Here is an 18,151-nt window from a genome sequence, read left to right as displayed (position 1 = left end):
ACAATGGATGAGTTTAATATTAGTTTTAATATTCTTGGAGATTACCCAGATTTCGATTCTTGGATGAAGGCTAAGTTGTCTTTCACAAGAAAAGAAAAAGAAAAGAAAACGACACAGAGGAAGGCAAAGAAGCGAAACGGCACAAACATCTGGACGACAGAGACATAGACAGAATTGAAGAGAACCGACATGAAATCAATACAAAACGGACCACGGTATGGGCCATGTCAATTTGCAATGGAAATTACATTACATTACATTACATTTGGCTGACGCATTTTTAGCCAAAGCGACTAACAACATGGTAAACAGTTTAAGTTTTAGAGCAATTCTCAACAATATTAGGACAATTTAAAAAACATTAGAGTACAGTAAGAATAAGTGCATCAGTGAGTGCTGTTTTTAACAGTTACGTGTCAGTTTAAGACGGCTGGTGAGTGCTAGGATCAGCAAGACTTGTTGTAAGTGTTGCTATGAGAGGAGATGTTCTCTAAAGAGCTGGGTCTTCAGGAGTTTTTTGAAAATGGAGAGGGATGTCCCTGCCCTTGTAGGAACTGGCAGTGTGTTCCACCAGCGAGGAACAACAGATGAGAAAAGTTTGGATTGGCCTGAGCCAATTTAATTAGAAATGCTAATGACCTGGTACTGAGTAGAGTACAGTAGGTACTCTGTATGGAAAAGTGCCACTAAAACAGCTCAGAACTTACCCGCATGACTGGAAGCGTTTCATCAGCATCATTGGAAATCTCTTGTCCTCTCCATTCACTTTGCAAGACGAAAACTTCATTTTCATTGGGGTCCAGTAACATTGCAGGGACTTCAAAGCTGTAGGAAATGTTATGGACCTGGTAGGAGGGCATGGCTGGTAGTCCTTCTGTGTCAGCAATGGAATGGACTGGACTTGCATCATGATGAAGTTGCACTGGACTTGAGAAACGTAGGCTTACATCTGGTGTGGAGGACTGTGGAGAGCTTTCAGCTTCATCTTCTTTATCTGCCTCAGGATCATGCATAGGATTTGGACCTTTGACCTGAAATGACCGCAACTTTGGTTTATTTTCTAGTTTTGGTTTATATTACCATTGCCACAATGTGATACAATATTCTAATAAAGGCTGCATGAATATTTCCCATTGCTAAGAAATCTAAAGAAGTATCACAGTACACATTATTTATTTGTGTCCGAAATGTTTACAAACGGCTGATTAACATAAATCATTAAAAAAACGGATTTATTAATACATACCTGTTCATGGTTCTCAGTGGCTGAAGTGTCAGACTCTGTGATTGAATGTACAAATGGTCTTGTACACAGGTAAAGTCTAACCATTTTCAGCTTTGACTGCTCATAAAGGTCTGCGATAGTACTAGTTGTGGCCACAGGCTGTTTCTTGAAATCACATATCTCATATGTAAAGTCCTCAATAGGTCCTTTAGGTGACTTGCCCTCTGGGAAGAACAGATTCTTTGCCATCACCATCATCTGTTTCACTGAGGTACTTTTCTCCAGCACCAGATGCCTTGTTCCTCCACCATTCTTAGACCTCACTTGATGAAAGCAATGATTCTGATAATGTAGCCAACCTACTTCAATCCTCCGTTTGCTTCTTATGGCATTTGTGTTCTTGTGTCTTGCCATCAGGTCATCCTTTGGCTCTGAGGAAGATTTGGCAGCAGATCCTTTTCTTTTACAAATCCTTCCCTCTGCAATCTTTTGACGGAGCCTTTGAATGCTTGTGGTTGTAGGCCCATCAGTTTCCTTTATGCGACAAAATGACCGGACCGCCAGGCGGCTGCCATAAGAGGGGATGTATTTGGCCATCTCTTCATCGGTCATAACATTTAAGACAGCTCTGTCAATCTGCAATAACAAACAAAGTTATTGTTTAGCACCCACACTCACCCACCCACCCACACCACGCGCAGACATACAAAATGTGTTAGCCTAATCATTTTCAGAAAAGGCAGTGTAGAAGATTTGGGTGGTCTAGATTAATCTAGGCACAGTTGCAATGTAAATTTTTTTGACATGGTTAATACAAACTCCTACTAATTTCAGTGTGTATTCAACATGCTGTAGACAACAAGTTATTACTCCAGTTAAGATCTGTGAAATTATCAACATAATCTACATACTTCGTCCATTTTCATTCTCTGCAGGTTGTCCTCACTGACATTCCTTGATATTAGGAAAGACTCAAGATCCTGGTCCATGTCTAGACAAGATGAAACACAGAATAAAATACGTTACAGCTATGGCTCTAAAATGGTTGACAAGAATCTCTGACAAATTCTGTTTGACGCTATTAACATGGGAATGTGTTACACACATAGACGCTTTGTTTTGAACAGTCAAGTTGCGTCCCACAACCATGATTAGCTAACAAAATTCCCGTCTGGTACGTTCAGGTGCTGTCATATGTTGAACTGTAGCCTACGATACGATACTAGCTTTGTGATGTTAGGGTTAGCAATTAGCTATTATGCTAGCGGAGCTGTTACAGTACCTGAGCTTAAGTAGCCAGTCGACGGTATAAACACGAAAAAGTAAAAGAAAACATGAACGTACATAAGGCACACTGAAGTTGCTACTTACCATCACTGTTGTATAATAAATTAGCTATATTTCATACAATTCTTACAGCTGTGCAAGCTGTGGCAATTTAGCTACTCCCTCACCTCACAGGAAGATCCCTTTATCTTGTGAATCCTGTTGCCGTCTGCTGAGTGTGTGTGTAGGCTACATTCGGTCTCCCCCCCCCCCCCCCAGATTCCACTCACTATGATATTAGGTTAGTCTACTCATGTGACTGCAGCTGATACAAACCACTAGTGCACAGCAGTACCAACTAAAACTTTAACTTTTAATCTGTAGATAGTGCAGGCACTGAAGCACCTACTTTACATTGTTAGTGGCTTGGTGGTGCTCGCGGCTCAGGGAGGAACGTTCAAGCAGTTCATGCAGTTGTTTAACATAACCAAATCGGCAACGCACACTAAACTTAGTCAAAACGATTTAACTGAAACATCTAAACTTACCTGTTTGTGAGAGCCAGCCTGGACCAGTAGCCTAGCCAAGCCTATGACAGCGCGCCTCTTACGTGAATGGGATCTGCGTACAGAGCCCCCAACATACCAGAGGAAGAAAACGGTTTTCTTAACACCAAAACTATTGCGAGGGAACGCAAAAGTATTGCGTGGGAACGCAAAAACTATTGCGAGGGAACGCAAAAACTATTGTGAGGGAACGCAAAAGTATTGCGTGGGAACGCAAAAGTATTGCGAGGGAACGCAAAAAGTATTGCGTGGGAACGCAAAAGTGCAGTCTAAAAATATTGCCCACCCTGTCCCCAGGGGGGCTCCGTAGTAATTCAATGTGCTTTATAATATAAACAAAAGCAGAGTAATAGAACAAAAAAGCATAAAAGGGCTATGTACTTCACCTTTTTAATGTTTAAAAAGTAAACTACATAGAATAATCCTCTTTCAGCTAAAACAGCTGGTCAAATAGTCCTAAAACTGCTAGGATGGGTTACCTTTTACTTCTATAGCCTACCTGGAAGTCAGGTAGCCTATGTATCTATGTATAGGCTACTACATATCAGAGTCTAGTTTTACATTTTACTCAAAGAAATGAAATCTGTACTTATACCAGTCTCTTTTTTTGCACAAGCAGGCTTGAGTAGCCTATGGGTACTTTTGCATTTCACATATCAAGTTATTGTTTGATAAACCGACATGAACATAGGTCTGCCAATTTTATATAGGCCTAGGCCTGAATATACCCTGACATCATGAGCCTGATTATTTCAGTAGCCTTAGACCAGGTATTAACAGATGTCAAACCTGTATTCTTACTTAGAAATGTAAGTGACATTCTACAGAAATAGCATTCTCTTTGGTCCCTTATGTTGCCCTCAAAAAACATCTTACATAGGCCTACCAACCTAAAACTATAGTACTGCAGGGAACATAACACAACATTACATTCAGTCCAATAAGCAAATTATGAATGATCCAACAAGTAAACACTGAAATGGGCCTGAAAAAGTGAGGTTATGTATTTGTGTATACTGCCACCTTGTGGTAAAATAGTTGCATGTCTGCATGAGTTCACTAACGGAGTTAGATTTTGTGAGGGGTGATGTCCCACTGAATTTTTACCAGACAAATAACCACCAAGAACATCAATATCAACATCTTTTAATAACGTGAGACAACACACGTATTCCTGTGAACGTGCAAAACCGATAAAAAACGAGGACAAATAACATGTTCTGTAGACATTAAATGCCTAATCTGTCAAATAAACACAGCAAATGCGGAAACCAAGAGGTACATAACAGGCACCACAGCTCTGAATGGAGAATAAAGAAAAGACCATGAACATTCATTTATAAACATGTACATCTGTGGGTTAAGTATCCTTCACTTTTCAGAGTTTAGCTTAACTATACGCATTACGTTCTCATGTATGTTATTAGCCCACAGAAAAGACCACCGGTCCTTCTACATGCATCTCTTCTCTTACATTATATTTTGTGACCTTGGCATCATGATTCCCCTCATCCCTAATCATACATTAATGTAATTATGAAATCCATAGACATATGGTGGTTTACCAATTGATTATTTTCTTAACTTGAAATCCACCCAATGAACCTCCCACCGACCCACACACCCATGAAATCCATCCTATTCCTGCTCCCATTCTGGAAAATGGCTAAATTCTTGTGGAATTGGACTGATGTTTAAAATCCAGCACTCATTTGACCTCCTGTCATCTGATTGTAATCACACACACACACAAAAAAAACCTAAAAATCCAAGAATGACAACAGTGTGAGAAAAACAAAATAATACCTTGAAAATACACATGAAAGAACTATGTATATAATTCTTGGTAAGGTAAGATGTGAATTTGTCATATACTGCAGGTTACTATTGAAGTGCAGCAGATAATGGAAAAGTTCATTTTTATCCAAGGCCATTACTTAATTATATATACGGTTATTTTTGTGCACAAGTAGAATCTCCATTAGAGGCCTTATGTAAAAAAAAGAAACAAAAGCGAAAACATATTTAGTCGTCCAATTAAAAACATTATGGACAACATTAAGATCAAGGTGCAAGTCTAATTAGGAATAGCATGTTGCACTGACAGTATGTACTGTAAATACTGTGAGTCTTGTTCCTTGCATTAGTTTTAGAATATACTAAAAAGAGGAAAAGGTTTTAGATACTCTACATAAATTACTATAGATCAGTATTATTTTAGAATGCTGAATTCTGACAAGCTAATCAGAAAAGCTAAAGATTGTGTTGATCCATCTACTGGAGCCGTTTTGTCAGAGGAACAGCAGATTCAAGAGTAGCCTATTAACACTCTAGAAATGCAGTCTCACCAATCAGTAGTAGTCAAGCTATGAAGCATTGCATTATTTGTTCCTTTGTACACACACCGACATAATATATAGTACTTGACTCTGGAAAGAAAATGTGCAGTTCGCTTTATCATACTTTAATAAAGAATGCTGAGAAGGCCATTCAATTCTAAAACAGGAATTCTAAAAATTTGACTTCAGTGCATTACACTTTGGTAGGCCTGTATTTCATCCATTTTCTGCCCACTGGAAGCAGCCTCGATACCTCTTTGCGGTGTCTATACATCACAGTTACGTTACCAGGGACAGCCTATGGATCTATCATGATACTGAGGATTACAGTCAGGGTAGTTACACAGGTCACTGAAAACAAAAAAGTGGCTGTATGAAAAGATGGATGGCGGGACAGTTTTTGGGCGATTCAGTGGCTGACCACACCATGCCCATAACCACAGGAGGAGCATCCTCAGGCGTTACACAAAGTGGGTGGGTGGGTGGGGGGGGGATTAAATATTACACGCACACATTAAAGCCTAGTGTCACACCATGGCACGCCACGACTGATCAGGCTGGGCATAGTGTGGTGATGCTAAGGGCGTGTCTTTGGGCAAGCAGAACCTCCTGTGCTTACGCATGGATGGAGGAGAGGGAAGGGGAGGGCAGCGGAGGGGAGGGGGGCCATCACTTGATGAGAACAGTCTGAGCACAACTCTTCAGCTCACGCCCCCACAGTGTGATGACAGGGAGACGGATACTCGGCAACAGAGGGAGGAGCCAGGACTGTCCAGCGGGGGGGGGGTCAATAGTTGATATGCTTTGCATGGCGCAGTTCACAGAATGCAGACTATATTTTTTATTTTTTCGGCAGGCGGTGGTTGGGGGGGTTGCATGAGGAATGGAAAGGTTGGGGGGTTGGGGTCCTGAAACAGTGTCAGCCAAGACCGGTGGGGCATCTGCGTGCCTATGGTTCATGAGCCGAGTCCAGGTGCAAAATTTCTCTGCGTCGTCCTCTAAGAATCCAGAGAATCAGCTGCAACAGAAGGCAAATGAGCGCACGTTAGCTCCATGTCTGACCCACTCAGCAATAGGCAACACAGAAACTGCCCAGGTAGCAGTAAAGCTGGATCAGCAATATTGAAGCATTGAACACAATATAGTTATTCTACCTTAAAATAAAATTCATTTTGATGGCACAGTGCCAATGTGTGCCCAAAACGCCTGGTATTGCACTATTTACATTTAAATGTATTCATTTAACAGACACTTAAGTGCCTTGCTCAAAGGCACGATGGTGGAAGCCGGGAATTGAACCCACAATTGTTTTTTTCCAGACTGTTGCATGCTAGCCCAGCTCCTTAACCACTATGTTACCACCGCCCCACTATGCTATGTTGTTTTCGTGGGTAGGAGCATAACCCTTCTCTTGTTTTAAGACAAATAGGGTACCCTCTTGCCGCCAAATGGGTACCCAGTACATTGAACATGGATGAAAAGGAGAATTTTTACATTGTGTTTCTTCAACAGGAACTAATTGACCATCACCGGTTGGCAACATTCTTAAATTCTGAAGTTAGCAAAACAATGTGTGGAGGGAGAAAAATAGCCAATACCAAATAATCTAGCCAGCAATAATACTGCATTAAGTGTATGGTATTTCAGAGCAGAAAATTAGGTCTGTAAAGTGAAGTTACAGCATTACATGTTTGCTTTTGGCCTTTGGGTGTATCCCCCTTGGGGTGGGTGGGTATACAGTATATTCATAATTCTGTACAACTGTGATACCATAATAGTAAAATATAAATGGTGTGACATATAATCGTGATACAGTAATACCGCCATGTCTTATTGTGACATGGCTTGGTATATATTGCTAAAAGTAAGAAATAACAGCAATGGAAAAAAAAGCCTCACACAATCTTCCTTACTCAAAAGGCATCCTCCCTTTCCCCACTTCCTTACCATCTTGAGGTGGGTCTACATTAATGTCTTCTGTTTCAGTGTCATCTCTCATCTCCTCATCCTCGTCCTCTTCCTCCTCCAGCTCACTGGCGATAAGCTGTCTGGCCAGCTTAATATTAAGGCCTTCGTTATAATGCATCTTCCTCATCATCTGAAACTGCTTCCTTTTCTCTGCCAGAGAGACAGACACAGAGGGAAATTTAATTGATGTCCCCAGTCCACTGAGGGAACTGAGAAACAGACAGTTATGGACGCAGGGGGAGGGAGAGAGAGAGAGAGATAGATAGAGATAGATAGAGTGATAGAGAGATAGACAGAAAGAGAGAGACCTGAAGAGTTATGGTTCCACCACAGTGAGTATGATGAAGTGCGTGTTGTGCCACAGAAGGCCAGATAGTGAGAGATGAGGTGGAGGATGAGGCATCCCCAGGGAACGAGTGCTGCGGTCGAGGAAACTTCCAGAAACATAACTCAAGCACATAAATAACAGCCTGGATGCCACGCGAGCTGCAGCTCTAAATCCAGAATCACGTAGGGGTCCTTTCAAATGTCACAAACCACCTCAATACTCCAAACCAATACAACCATAAGACACATAGGACCTCACACATAGGACTTCACACATGTGCTCTCTGTTAGAATGCTCCCCATATTCCGATTTATTTTCTTTCCAGGACATAGCAGCTTTTTATGATGAAAATAACAGATACTTAAAAAGAGCAATTGCACAAACAATACACAAATCTATAAACAGGGTCCACCTCACAAAATCGATTATGCTTATGAGGTGCCAAAAAAAAAAAAAAAAAGAAATCCTCTGAAATTTGATTTGTCTATCTCTGTTTAAAGCCAACCTTCTCCCTGAGCCTAGGAGTGGAGCGGTGCATTCATGAGGAACCGGTCAGCCAGAAAAGGGATTAGTCCGCGCGAGCGCTGGCTGGCCGGCCAGGCCCATTAGTCTGCATGGACGGCTTGGAGTTGAGGGGGACAGGGCCCCCCCTCCATGGGTCAAAGTCACATGATAGCACAGTCACAATTACCCACAATCACCTTTCTCTATCTATGACCTGCCTGGGGGGAAAACGACAAAACATCCGCAATATCTCACATTCATGATATAATCTGTGAAATCTGATCAACAAACAATCCTGTCAAATGAATCCCTTCAGACGAAGAAATCCACTAAATCACTAAATTCATCATCAAAAGGCAGCTGGACATGAGGATGAGTGATGAAGCCAAACGAAAGCCACTACTAACTGGAGCAGCAGACCCTGTGTGCAAGCCAACTGTAAAAAGACTGACTACTGAACAGGAAGGGAAATATGTGTGGCTAACCTGCCTGACACAAACATGAAAGCCTGGGGCCCAGGGGGCAAGGAGAGGGCATAACATGCTCCGCTGGACTAAAATACACATGGACAGACCGAAGAATAGTGATACACACAACATTCTAATAGTGGGTGTATCCATCACTGATAGGAATACACACAATCATGACATAACAGGAATGTTGTGCCAAATCCAGACAAAGATAGAAGGATGACTGACAGAAAGATACATTAAACAGACAGAAAGAGAGAGATGGATGGATATATTGGCAGAGAAACTGAACACGGTGTGTACCTTGCTCCTCAGCAGTGAGCTCCTCCTCTTCCTCCTCACTGCTCTCCTCCTCCTCCTCCTCCTCCTCCTTGCTCATGAAGCGAGGTTCTGTGCCTTCTGCCTCAGCCAACCTGAGAGAGAGAGACAGAAAGAAAGAAAGGACGGAGACAGAGAAAGAAAGGAAGAGCGAGAGAGAGAGAGAGAGAGAGAGAGAGAGAGAGAGAGAGAGGGAGAGAGAGAGAGAGAGGGAGAGAGAGAGAGAGAGAGAGGAGAGAGAGAGAGAGAGAGAGAGGGAGAGAGAAGAGAGAGAGAGGAGAGAGACAGAGAGAGAGAGAGAGAGAGAGAGAGAGAGAGAGAGAGAGACAGAGAGAGAGAGAGAGAGAGAGAGAGAGAGAGAGAGACAGAGCGAGAGAGAGAAGAGAGAGAGAGAGAGAGAGAGAGAGAGAGAGAGGGAGAGAGAGAGAGAGAGAGAGAGAGAGAGAGAGAGAGAGAGAGAGAGAGAGAGAGAGAGAGAGAGGAGAGAGAGAGACAGAGCGAGAGAGAGAGAGAGAGAGAGAGAGAGAGAGAGAGAGAGAGAGAGAGAGAGAGAGAGGGAGAGAGAGAGAGAGAGAGAGAGAGAGAGAGAGAGAGAGACAAAAGCACAGACGGCAGATGTGACACGAGACCCACTGAACAGAACTCACACACAGCCATCGGCTAAAAGAAAATCTCTACATGGGAAAGAAAGAAACAGGTCAGATATTTCTGGACAGGCTTCATTTAATTCGCTCAGCTGGACAAAGTCGAACACGTCCCCTTGCATGTACTTCCTCTACACCACAGTGCAAGAGCCACAATAGTAGATCAACAGTATTTAGCAAACAACTGTGGTTAGACATGGATATCTGAGAGGAATTCCAATGGTGAGGCTGGCTTCTGTGCTGCACACGGTTGAGACTTGACCCAGGACCGTTCACTTGAAAGCCCTGGAGCCCAAAATATAATTACCGAGGACAGTCAGGTAAAGTTGTTTGTGTGTTTGTGGCATTTCTAAAGGGCTGCAGGTGGTAAACACAAAAACACAACGCACTTGGGGAGAGGTCAGTGTCAGAGAGCCTCAAAGCACAGAAGAGAGGGAGGGAGAGGTGGGGAGGCAAGCAGGGAGAGGATACGAGGAGAACAGATGACAACATAGGGCAGAGACGGACAGAGACAGAGGGAGTGATGAGGACAGAATAATAATAATCGACAGTAAAGAACAAGAGATGAAGAGAAAAGTGAGGCAAGAAACAGAGTTTGTGTGTGTGTATGTGTCCATGCAAAGGACTGTGTGTGTGAGGCAGAGGCATAAACAAGGAGGCAAGAAACAGTGTGTGTGTGTGTGTGTGTGTCCATGCAAAGGACTGTGTGTGTGAGGCAGAGGCATAAACCACTGAAAGCCTGAGCTAGATAAGCTAGCAGCCATTCCATTACTGAGACTGGACCATAAAAATAGTGTGTGCTCAGCGTGCAAGTAAACAATGGTCGGAGAGGACACAGCGACATGTCTGCCAGCTATATTTATGAGCCATACAGTGGGGACTGCAATGTCAAACCATGAAGCCCACAGCTCCATACTGCAGATACAGTATCTACACATACATAGAGATATGCACTATATGTACTGATACATCTATAACACACAGAGGCCAGATGTGCAGTTGCATCCTAAAAAATTACCTGCAAAAGAGCTACTAGATTCAGCAATAAAGTTACAAACTAGACAAAAAGTCTGTAATTAAATGTCTAAGATGGGTAATCATCTCACATTAACTTGTCGAATTGATAAATGTGTTCTGTCAGAGGAGGGCATTGAAATGGCACAATCGATTGGTCTGGGCTTCACCTGGCATGAAATAGTGGCCAAGGATCAATCACCTCCATTAAGTGATATGTAGCCAATAAGGTTGGCTGCAGCCATTAGGATGCTGCAAACCAGGAGCTGTTTGTAAAATTGGGAATGCCAAATACACAACCATGTTTAAAGCACACTGAAGACCCTCTCTGCTCAATATGTGGGACTGTCTGACAGACTGTGTGTGAACCAGGATTCTGCCTCAGTGAGTTTCTGTCTTGAGGGCAGTAGTTGGAACATCCGTTTTGCCTGAGAAAGGCAGAGCAAACGAGAGAGAGAGAGAGAGAGAGAGAGAGAGAGAGAGAAAGAGAAAGAGAGAGCAAGAGCGAGGGAGAGAGGCGCAGAGAAAAGACTGAATGAGAGAGACACTTAATCTGAGGCACTGGCAGCGCTGGGCCATATGCTCCTGCTGCCCCCGATGACACGCAGAACTGCTGCGTGCCGAGAGCCACCTTCCTGCTTACAGGGGAGAGTAAACAAACAGTGTATCAGTTACTGTGTGCTCACACCACCCAACTGGGCCTTATCTCACGGGTGTCTTACAGAAGATTACTCGATTGCGCTGGAAAAAGTCAGCTTCCCGTGGACATCTGAGAAGTCTGGGAGACATGGCTTTGATGAGGGGTACTAGAAATATGCCGGGATGTTATCCCCTGAGAGCCTTTCAGCTGTAATGAGAGCTAGGACCTGGTATTAACATTGCTTAAGAACAGGGTTCCCACTCTAAGTCAAATGCAAAATTCCATGACTTTTTACCTGACTTAAAACCTGAATTTCCATGACTTACTATATAATTAATTGTACAATATACCGACCAATGATTTCAGAGCAGCCGTGTAGCGTTCAAAAATCTTTTACTCCTTTAGACTGGGAGAGGAATAAATGGCCATTGAATAAATAAATTTGGGCTACTCAAGCAAGCAGTAATGCTAATATCCAGATATACTCCAATTTGGCGTGCAAATACTTGAATTAATGTACTATTTTTGGCAAGTACATTTTAAGCTGCTACAACAAAATTCCCTGATATTCCACGACTGGAATAGATGATAGTCTGGCGTTATCATTTATTTGCCTCAGGTGTACTGTGAAGTGGGTAAGACTGTTTTAGTGGCAGGCTAACACATAATGATGACTTGCGCTAGCCTAGCACCTGCAAACTCTGCAACTAGAAGGACTGGATGAAACATGCTGAAAACGGTCTCCACTGATAAATAACACACTTGCTAACTTGGAAATGAGGTCCTACATGTATGTCCAAAATCTTGAACCACCCCTTTAAGAACAACCATGGGACTGATTACAATAGATTGAGATGCATGAAACAATGGTTCCTTTCCATATTGTCTGGAAAGGGTTAAAACCGAGGAAATAACAATAAAAAATACTGGAGATTAAAAAGAAATATATAATACTAAGCTAGGCGTGCCTGAGCCCTGAGCCATGTTGAACCTATACAATGCTAGTACTGATGTTTGGAAAGGCCCTGTGACAAAATTGAGCTTAAGTGGCTATCCATAAAAAGAGTTCTGATTCCAGAGGTAATGAGCCTCCTATCCCAAGAGAATGAAACTCCAAACTGATCCCTCCTGGAAGAGTCAAACCACAGCAATGTTCTTGTTAAAGCAGTGTACTTTTTTGGCTCATGTTAAAAGGATCATATTTGGTGTTTTTTTTCCTATTCTAGTTGAAGTGTACAGTGATTACAGAACAGTATCATTTCATCTTCTAATACAACAATCAAATCAGTTGTTCCAGAAGGAGAGAAAGGTGTGGCCACTGCTTGCATAAGCAGTCACTTTTTAAGTGAAGGTATGAAATACGATATCTGACCCACACTAAACAATCCACACAAGACCCACAGAATCCTTGTCAAAACATAATACTGTGCCAATCCTCGTCTCCTACAGACATAAAAACACCATAACAGGTAATCTGGCATTTAGCACTTACTTTCTGGCGAGGTCATCTACCGTGACCGCATTGCCATCTGAGTCACTGAGTGCCCCCTCGTCATCCTCATCCCCCACCATCCTGCAGAGGGGGAAACAAGCAGACAGAAAGGGAGGGGGGGTATCATTTCTGATTGGGGACACAAGGTTGGAAAGCCAGAGGCACCTTCTGACCTTTCTAGCTGTGCGTCCTGACAGATCAGGTTGCTCCCCTGAATCTGGCCAGTGCCCTTGTTCTGTGTTGACACAGCAGAAATTCATCCAGAGCAGCAGCAGCAGGAGAGGGAGCAGGAGGGGGAGCGGGAGGGGGTAGCCCCCCCCCCCCCCCGAACCTGCACCGTAGGCACCGTTTAGCTTCCTTGGGAAACTAGCCTCCTCTTATACAAAAACTACCCCTTGGTGGAGCAATGTTTATAGAGGAGAACGGGATGAAACTAACCAGGACTGACAGACTGCTCTTCAGGAAGGACATTAAAAATATATAGTTCACATTTAGGGTATTATTCTTCCACACCCTGACAGCCCTTTTTTCCCCTTCAGCACACTTTGGGAAGGACAGACCTGTGATGAACTGCACCCACATCTGTACAATGATTTTAAAATGAAAATGTTATACTCATAAGATGATGATCCTACTCTGTATGCCAACAGGTGCATTGCTATCAACTCACCGGTTGTACGGCGTACTGGGCTCGTCAATCTTCATCAAGCCATAGTCCTTATCAGCTGGGTGATACGTGGCCAGAATGTTCATTTCGTCCCATTTCTGCGACTTCTTCCTGTAAACCCAAGTTAGAAATGAGTGCTCTGGAAGCTTATATAGTCTCGGCCATTAATACTGGCACCATTACTCAAAGGACACGTTACTTCTATGCCTCTGCCCCAGTTTGAAACTCCTAAAAGAAATAAATCTTGTGAAACTATCCCTACAAAATCAATCACAATGTAACCTCTGTGTAGTGTTAAAGCAGCACTAAAAAAGATTTGCTCTCGGGGTCCCCCTACAGTTGAGAAGCGCAATAATAAACAAACTAAATATGCGTCTTTTGCAACAAAGTATGAACATAACTCTGATACAATATAGAGGGAATGCACGGACAGCAGTCTGTAGGAGATCTCGGAATACTTATAGCATAGCAGCTCTTTCCATTTAGATTTTGGAAGGGAGGCAGTGTTCCTAACTGAATACCAAACTTACTATGGCTGTTTTAGATGCGATAAGACTCCTCAGAGTGTGGCAGAAGTGCCTTTCGCCCTATTAAGAGTTTATGTGCCATTGAAATGATTTTGGAAACTTTATTTTAAGGTAAAAAAAAAACTATTTAGGGGGCCTTTAATGAAATATAGAAATATAGAAAAGAATAGTTTAATAGCAGTTTTTAACAATGACAACAGATCATTAATACAGAAGTATATAGGCTACAGATCTGCAAAGATCAACAACTTGTGAGGAATATTCTGTGCAGAGGAAGATGTTGGCCGAGGCTGGGGGATGTTTATGGGACTGGCTGATAGCGGGCGGGTGACGGGCTGTAAATCTGGTTACTGCAGCTGGAATAATCCTCCGGCACAGTCTTCCTATCCTGCCCACACCCCTGGTACACTCGGCACTTGAGATGATGTCCAGTCATCAGAATAGGACCTGATCTACCCTGTACCAGCAAGTCAAACCAAAACACCAAATGTAATCCCCTAGCACACACATTTTTTGACTCATTCTAGCCTCTATGCAGGACACTTTGCCAATTTTTTGCCAACACGGACCTAACCCTTTCCTTATCTTCCTTAACAAACTAGACTGCCACAGCAGAGGTGGATTTTAAAGTGAACCTCGATGAGGTCAGGCTGAGCGCTCATAACTGTGTCAGGGAGTGCAGACAGCGTTGGGAGGGTTTGTGCTGTGATGTGACAGTGCGGTCCAGGGCTGGAGGCAGAGTGTGCTGATTTTATGTGTGTGTGGGCAAAATGATTATACAACTCATGAGGCAGCGGTACTGGGCTACAATGCAAACCAGGATACCTACTGATGAGCAGCAATACAGCTTTGCATCAGCTAATCCGTGCACTACCTAGATTCACATTAAGGCACACACATTACATTCATACCCAAAGACTTACTCCAGGCAATGTAGCAGCATCTACATACTATCTGTCCAAACTCATCAGAGTACAATGAAATCATGAACCTGGGTTGCAGATTTCCAGAATTAAACTAACAGGGGTTCAGTTTGGTAATAATAGTTCTACAATATCTGTCAATTTAATCAGGTTAAGACCATGGCCTATATTTTTAGGAACTCGCATAATACTGTGCCTCATACTCAGAGTAATCACTTCCTAAAGTAACTGTGTCATTAGCCGTAATGAATGCAACAGGAGTGCGTCTGAACATACTGCACTGGCGCTGATCTGTAACATAAAGCGCAACAGTGTACTATAGCATGCGTCTTTGATTTCACGACATAACCACTGCTCAAAGAGTCTAGACATCTAACCTCCCAGTTCCTCTGACAGACAAGGTAATGCAGTAAGCATAAGCACTTCTACGACACTGGGAAGTACCAGAAAATGGAATTGTGTTGTGCTCAGGGGTTGGCTCAAGTTAAGAGGGATGTCACAGGATATCCCTCTTCAGACAATTTGCTTTACTGTGAATGTTGTGCCTGTGCCACAACATAAACAATAGCACTGGTAGCAACAAACACAAAAGATCAGCATGCAGGAGTCATTTTCATACCATCCTTTAAAGTGAAATGAAATAGTACATCCTGGGACACACCTTGCATGTTGAACGGTAATACTGTTTACCTTAGAGGAGTGCATAACTTTTCAGAAATGGAGGGGTTGGGGGGTGGTGTGGGGGCAAAGAACATAATTTCACTGTGGAAGTGCATGTGTATTCAAGAAGCATGCTGGTAAATGTCAGATCCCAAAGGATCTTCCCCCAAAGGATGCTCCACAGCGAAAAGGAGGAGATGAGAGCATGACTACCAGAATAAAAAAAAATAAATAAAAAAAGGTTCTTAAGAAAAGTTACAATTTGGCCATCATAGCGATGTTAATTACTCATTTAACATGGGAAAAAATGTGTGCACATAGTACGCCTCATTATGTAGCGCTCATCAATAATTCCAAAATCCATGTGAAATACAGAAATAAGCCATGCTATCCTTCCTAGATTTAGTGCTTGGCTGCACATACAATCCTTCAGGATACATTTTCCCCCTTTTCTCTGTCAGAGACTATTTTGGTATCAACAGAAGCTTCGACTCTCCTGGGGGACTGGAGTTCAGTAATAACTGCCATTCTTGAATGGCCTATTTTTGCAGGGGATGGGTAGACGGGTTTCTGGATATATTCTCTAGTAGACATGGCAACTGTTCCTAAACTTGCCAAAAGCAATCCAATCCCTCAACATTCAGTTTATGTGTTTGATGAACTAAGCCTAAAGCAAGTTATGTAATTCTGAAAAATCCCCATCAAAGTGACAGTGTAAGGTTGGTTGGTTCCTACTGTCCTTTATTATTATTATTTTTTTTTAAAAGCCTGTCAACAACAAATAAGAAACTTAGCCTGTGACCAACTAGCTCAGTTCACTTACTGAAGATAATCACCCTCTGCAGTAGGAGTCATTACAGATGGAATCAATGTATTAGACTCTGGGCAGAAATTAACCATTCCCTGTACCTTTAACATGTCTTACAATACTTGAGCAAATGCAGTGTGGGAGTTGTTGGTGAGGTCAATGGCAGTACTATAGATAGTCATATACCCAAATGATGACAATTAAGGGATGCGAGGTAAACAACTGCTCATCATCGTTTCATTAGTCACTCAGCAAGCGGCCAAATACATCTAGACTCTAGAATGATTTTGCCAGTGTTAGCTTTACGTTGTTTTAAAACCAAGCGAAGGTCGACTATTTAACGTTAACTCACTCTAGCAAGAAATCGGTAAATGCAAAATCTTCACAACAACCATGACATGCAATGGAAGAGCGTTATGATTGGCAAACGTATCTATCTGTTTACAATATATTTGACAGATTGCAAGGGTATATCAAGTGTAATATTTTTTCCTTACTAGAAAATAGTAGATATCTGTCAGAGAATGCCAGATAACTTGACACCTTAATTGCTTCGTTGGCACAAATGCTTCAGGTTCCTTCACCTTCAGCTGTTTACATTTAAATGTTAAACTAGTTGGGTATGCACTAGGGTCAGAAAATGAATGTCACAATCCACGAGTGGTTTGGTTAACCATAGGTGGCACTTCGCTTTGGGCTAACTTCAGGCTAACATTGGCTAGGATAACGTTAACGTTACTCGCCTTTTCCTTAGCTACAGCCAGTGATTACCAGCTAACGTTAAGCACTAACAAACTAGCACTATGACGAACGGTAAATGATATCGTTTACATAGCAGAACTGGAGAGTGGAATCACTGCGCAAAACTATGATTAGCAATCAGCCCCATTACTTTTGGTCGTCAAACTTACAACGTTAACGTTATAGTTGCAATACAAGAAAACGTCAACAACGTTAATGTTAGCAAGGTATCTGGCGTCAGACATGGCATGACTGACTGAACCATGGTGCCAATTAGCATTTGTTTCTCACTTACTGTTGGTCGTCCTCTAATATTCCCAGCGCTGCCTGCTCTGGATTTTCCACCGGGACTTCGGGGGCCCTTTTTATACTCGCCCCGCTGTTTTTGTTCTTCAGAATACCTTTAATGGGCCGGGGAGCTGCCATTCCACACGGTTACTACGTCAACCCACTTGAGAGGGCTCCCAGTCTGGGCTACAACGTTGCTAGTATTCAAGTTTCAGTGCCACTTCAAGACTAAAGAGTTACAATTAACATGGGTAGTTATTTAGTGGCAGCATTCAGGGAAATTTGATGGCATAACCAACAACTTCAATAGCCCTATTGTTACTTGACTACACACTATGCCACCCTCCCTGAACTTGTGTCGATCCGGCGAGATATCTGACGTTACAGCCCTCATAGAACGCGGTACTATCCTCTTCTAATGTCGCGAGATTTGAGAAGGGTGAAAGGGTCGTGGATTGGTTGTATCCTTTTCATACTCTCATCTTTCATAGATTGATGTGCTTACCTGTGGAACACATGCAATTAATAAAGCGAATTCCCCAGACATGTTCACCGAGTGTAAGACGGTAGGATGATGGCATGTTGCTTCAAGTTGTTTTGCTAGGATAAGCAAAAGTCAGACTATGTAAATTGGGCTATTATAAGTCGCTTTACTTTCTGAATGTCAGGTAGCCTAAATTGAAATGGTCTAGGACCAGCATTTTCGTTAGCACAGATAGCATGGTAGGCTACAGGAGAGGAGATGAACAGGGTAACGTTACTG

At 42.6% G+C, this 18,151-nt stretch overlaps 2 protein-coding genes across 2 annotated transcripts; both read right to left on the bottom strand.

Annotated features, from left to right (window-relative positions):
- Nucleotides 1-41: 41 nt before the first annotated feature.
- Nucleotides 42-2,214, bottom strand: LOC143113380 (uncharacterized). The gene is made up of 4 exons (XM_076275421.1): nucleotides 2,137-2,214; nucleotides 1,247-1,861; nucleotides 708-1,031; nucleotides 42-149 (listed from the first exon to the last, which is right to left on the bottom strand). The coding sequence occupies exons 1-4, from the start codon at nucleotides 2,212-2,214 to the stop codon at nucleotides 42-44; spliced, it is 1,125 nt and encodes a 374-aa protein (XP_076131536.1).
- Nucleotides 2,215-4,187: 1,973 nt separating this feature from the next.
- On the bottom strand, nucleotides 4,188-17,758 carry ppp1r2 (protein phosphatase 1, regulatory (inhibitor) subunit 2). Its single transcript, XM_076278658.1, has 6 exons — nucleotides 17,396-17,758; nucleotides 13,445-13,552; nucleotides 12,775-12,855; nucleotides 8,970-9,079; nucleotides 7,344-7,514; nucleotides 4,188-6,414 (listed from the first exon to the last, which is right to left on the bottom strand). Exons 1-6 carry the CDS (start codon nucleotides 17,524-17,526, stop codon nucleotides 6,395-6,397), a joined length of 621 nt encoding a protein of 206 aa, XP_076134773.1. The 5' UTR covers nucleotides 17,527-17,758; the 3' UTR covers nucleotides 4,188-6,394.
- Nucleotides 17,759-18,151: the final 393 nt, after the last annotated feature.

Source organism: Alosa pseudoharengus, unplaced genomic scaffold (assembly GCF_046254945.1).
Source record: "Alosa pseudoharengus isolate Yale_2024_CS ecotype anadromous, Long Island Sound unplaced genomic scaffold, YU_APseudo_1.1 YU_APseudo_1.1_scf_11, whole genome shotgun sequence".
NCBI classification, from domain to species: domain Eukaryota; kingdom Metazoa; phylum Chordata; class Actinopteri; order Clupeiformes; family Clupeidae; genus Alosa; species Alosa pseudoharengus.
Note: the sequence above shows the minus strand (reverse complement) of the source record. Positions and strands in the feature narration are given on the sequence as shown.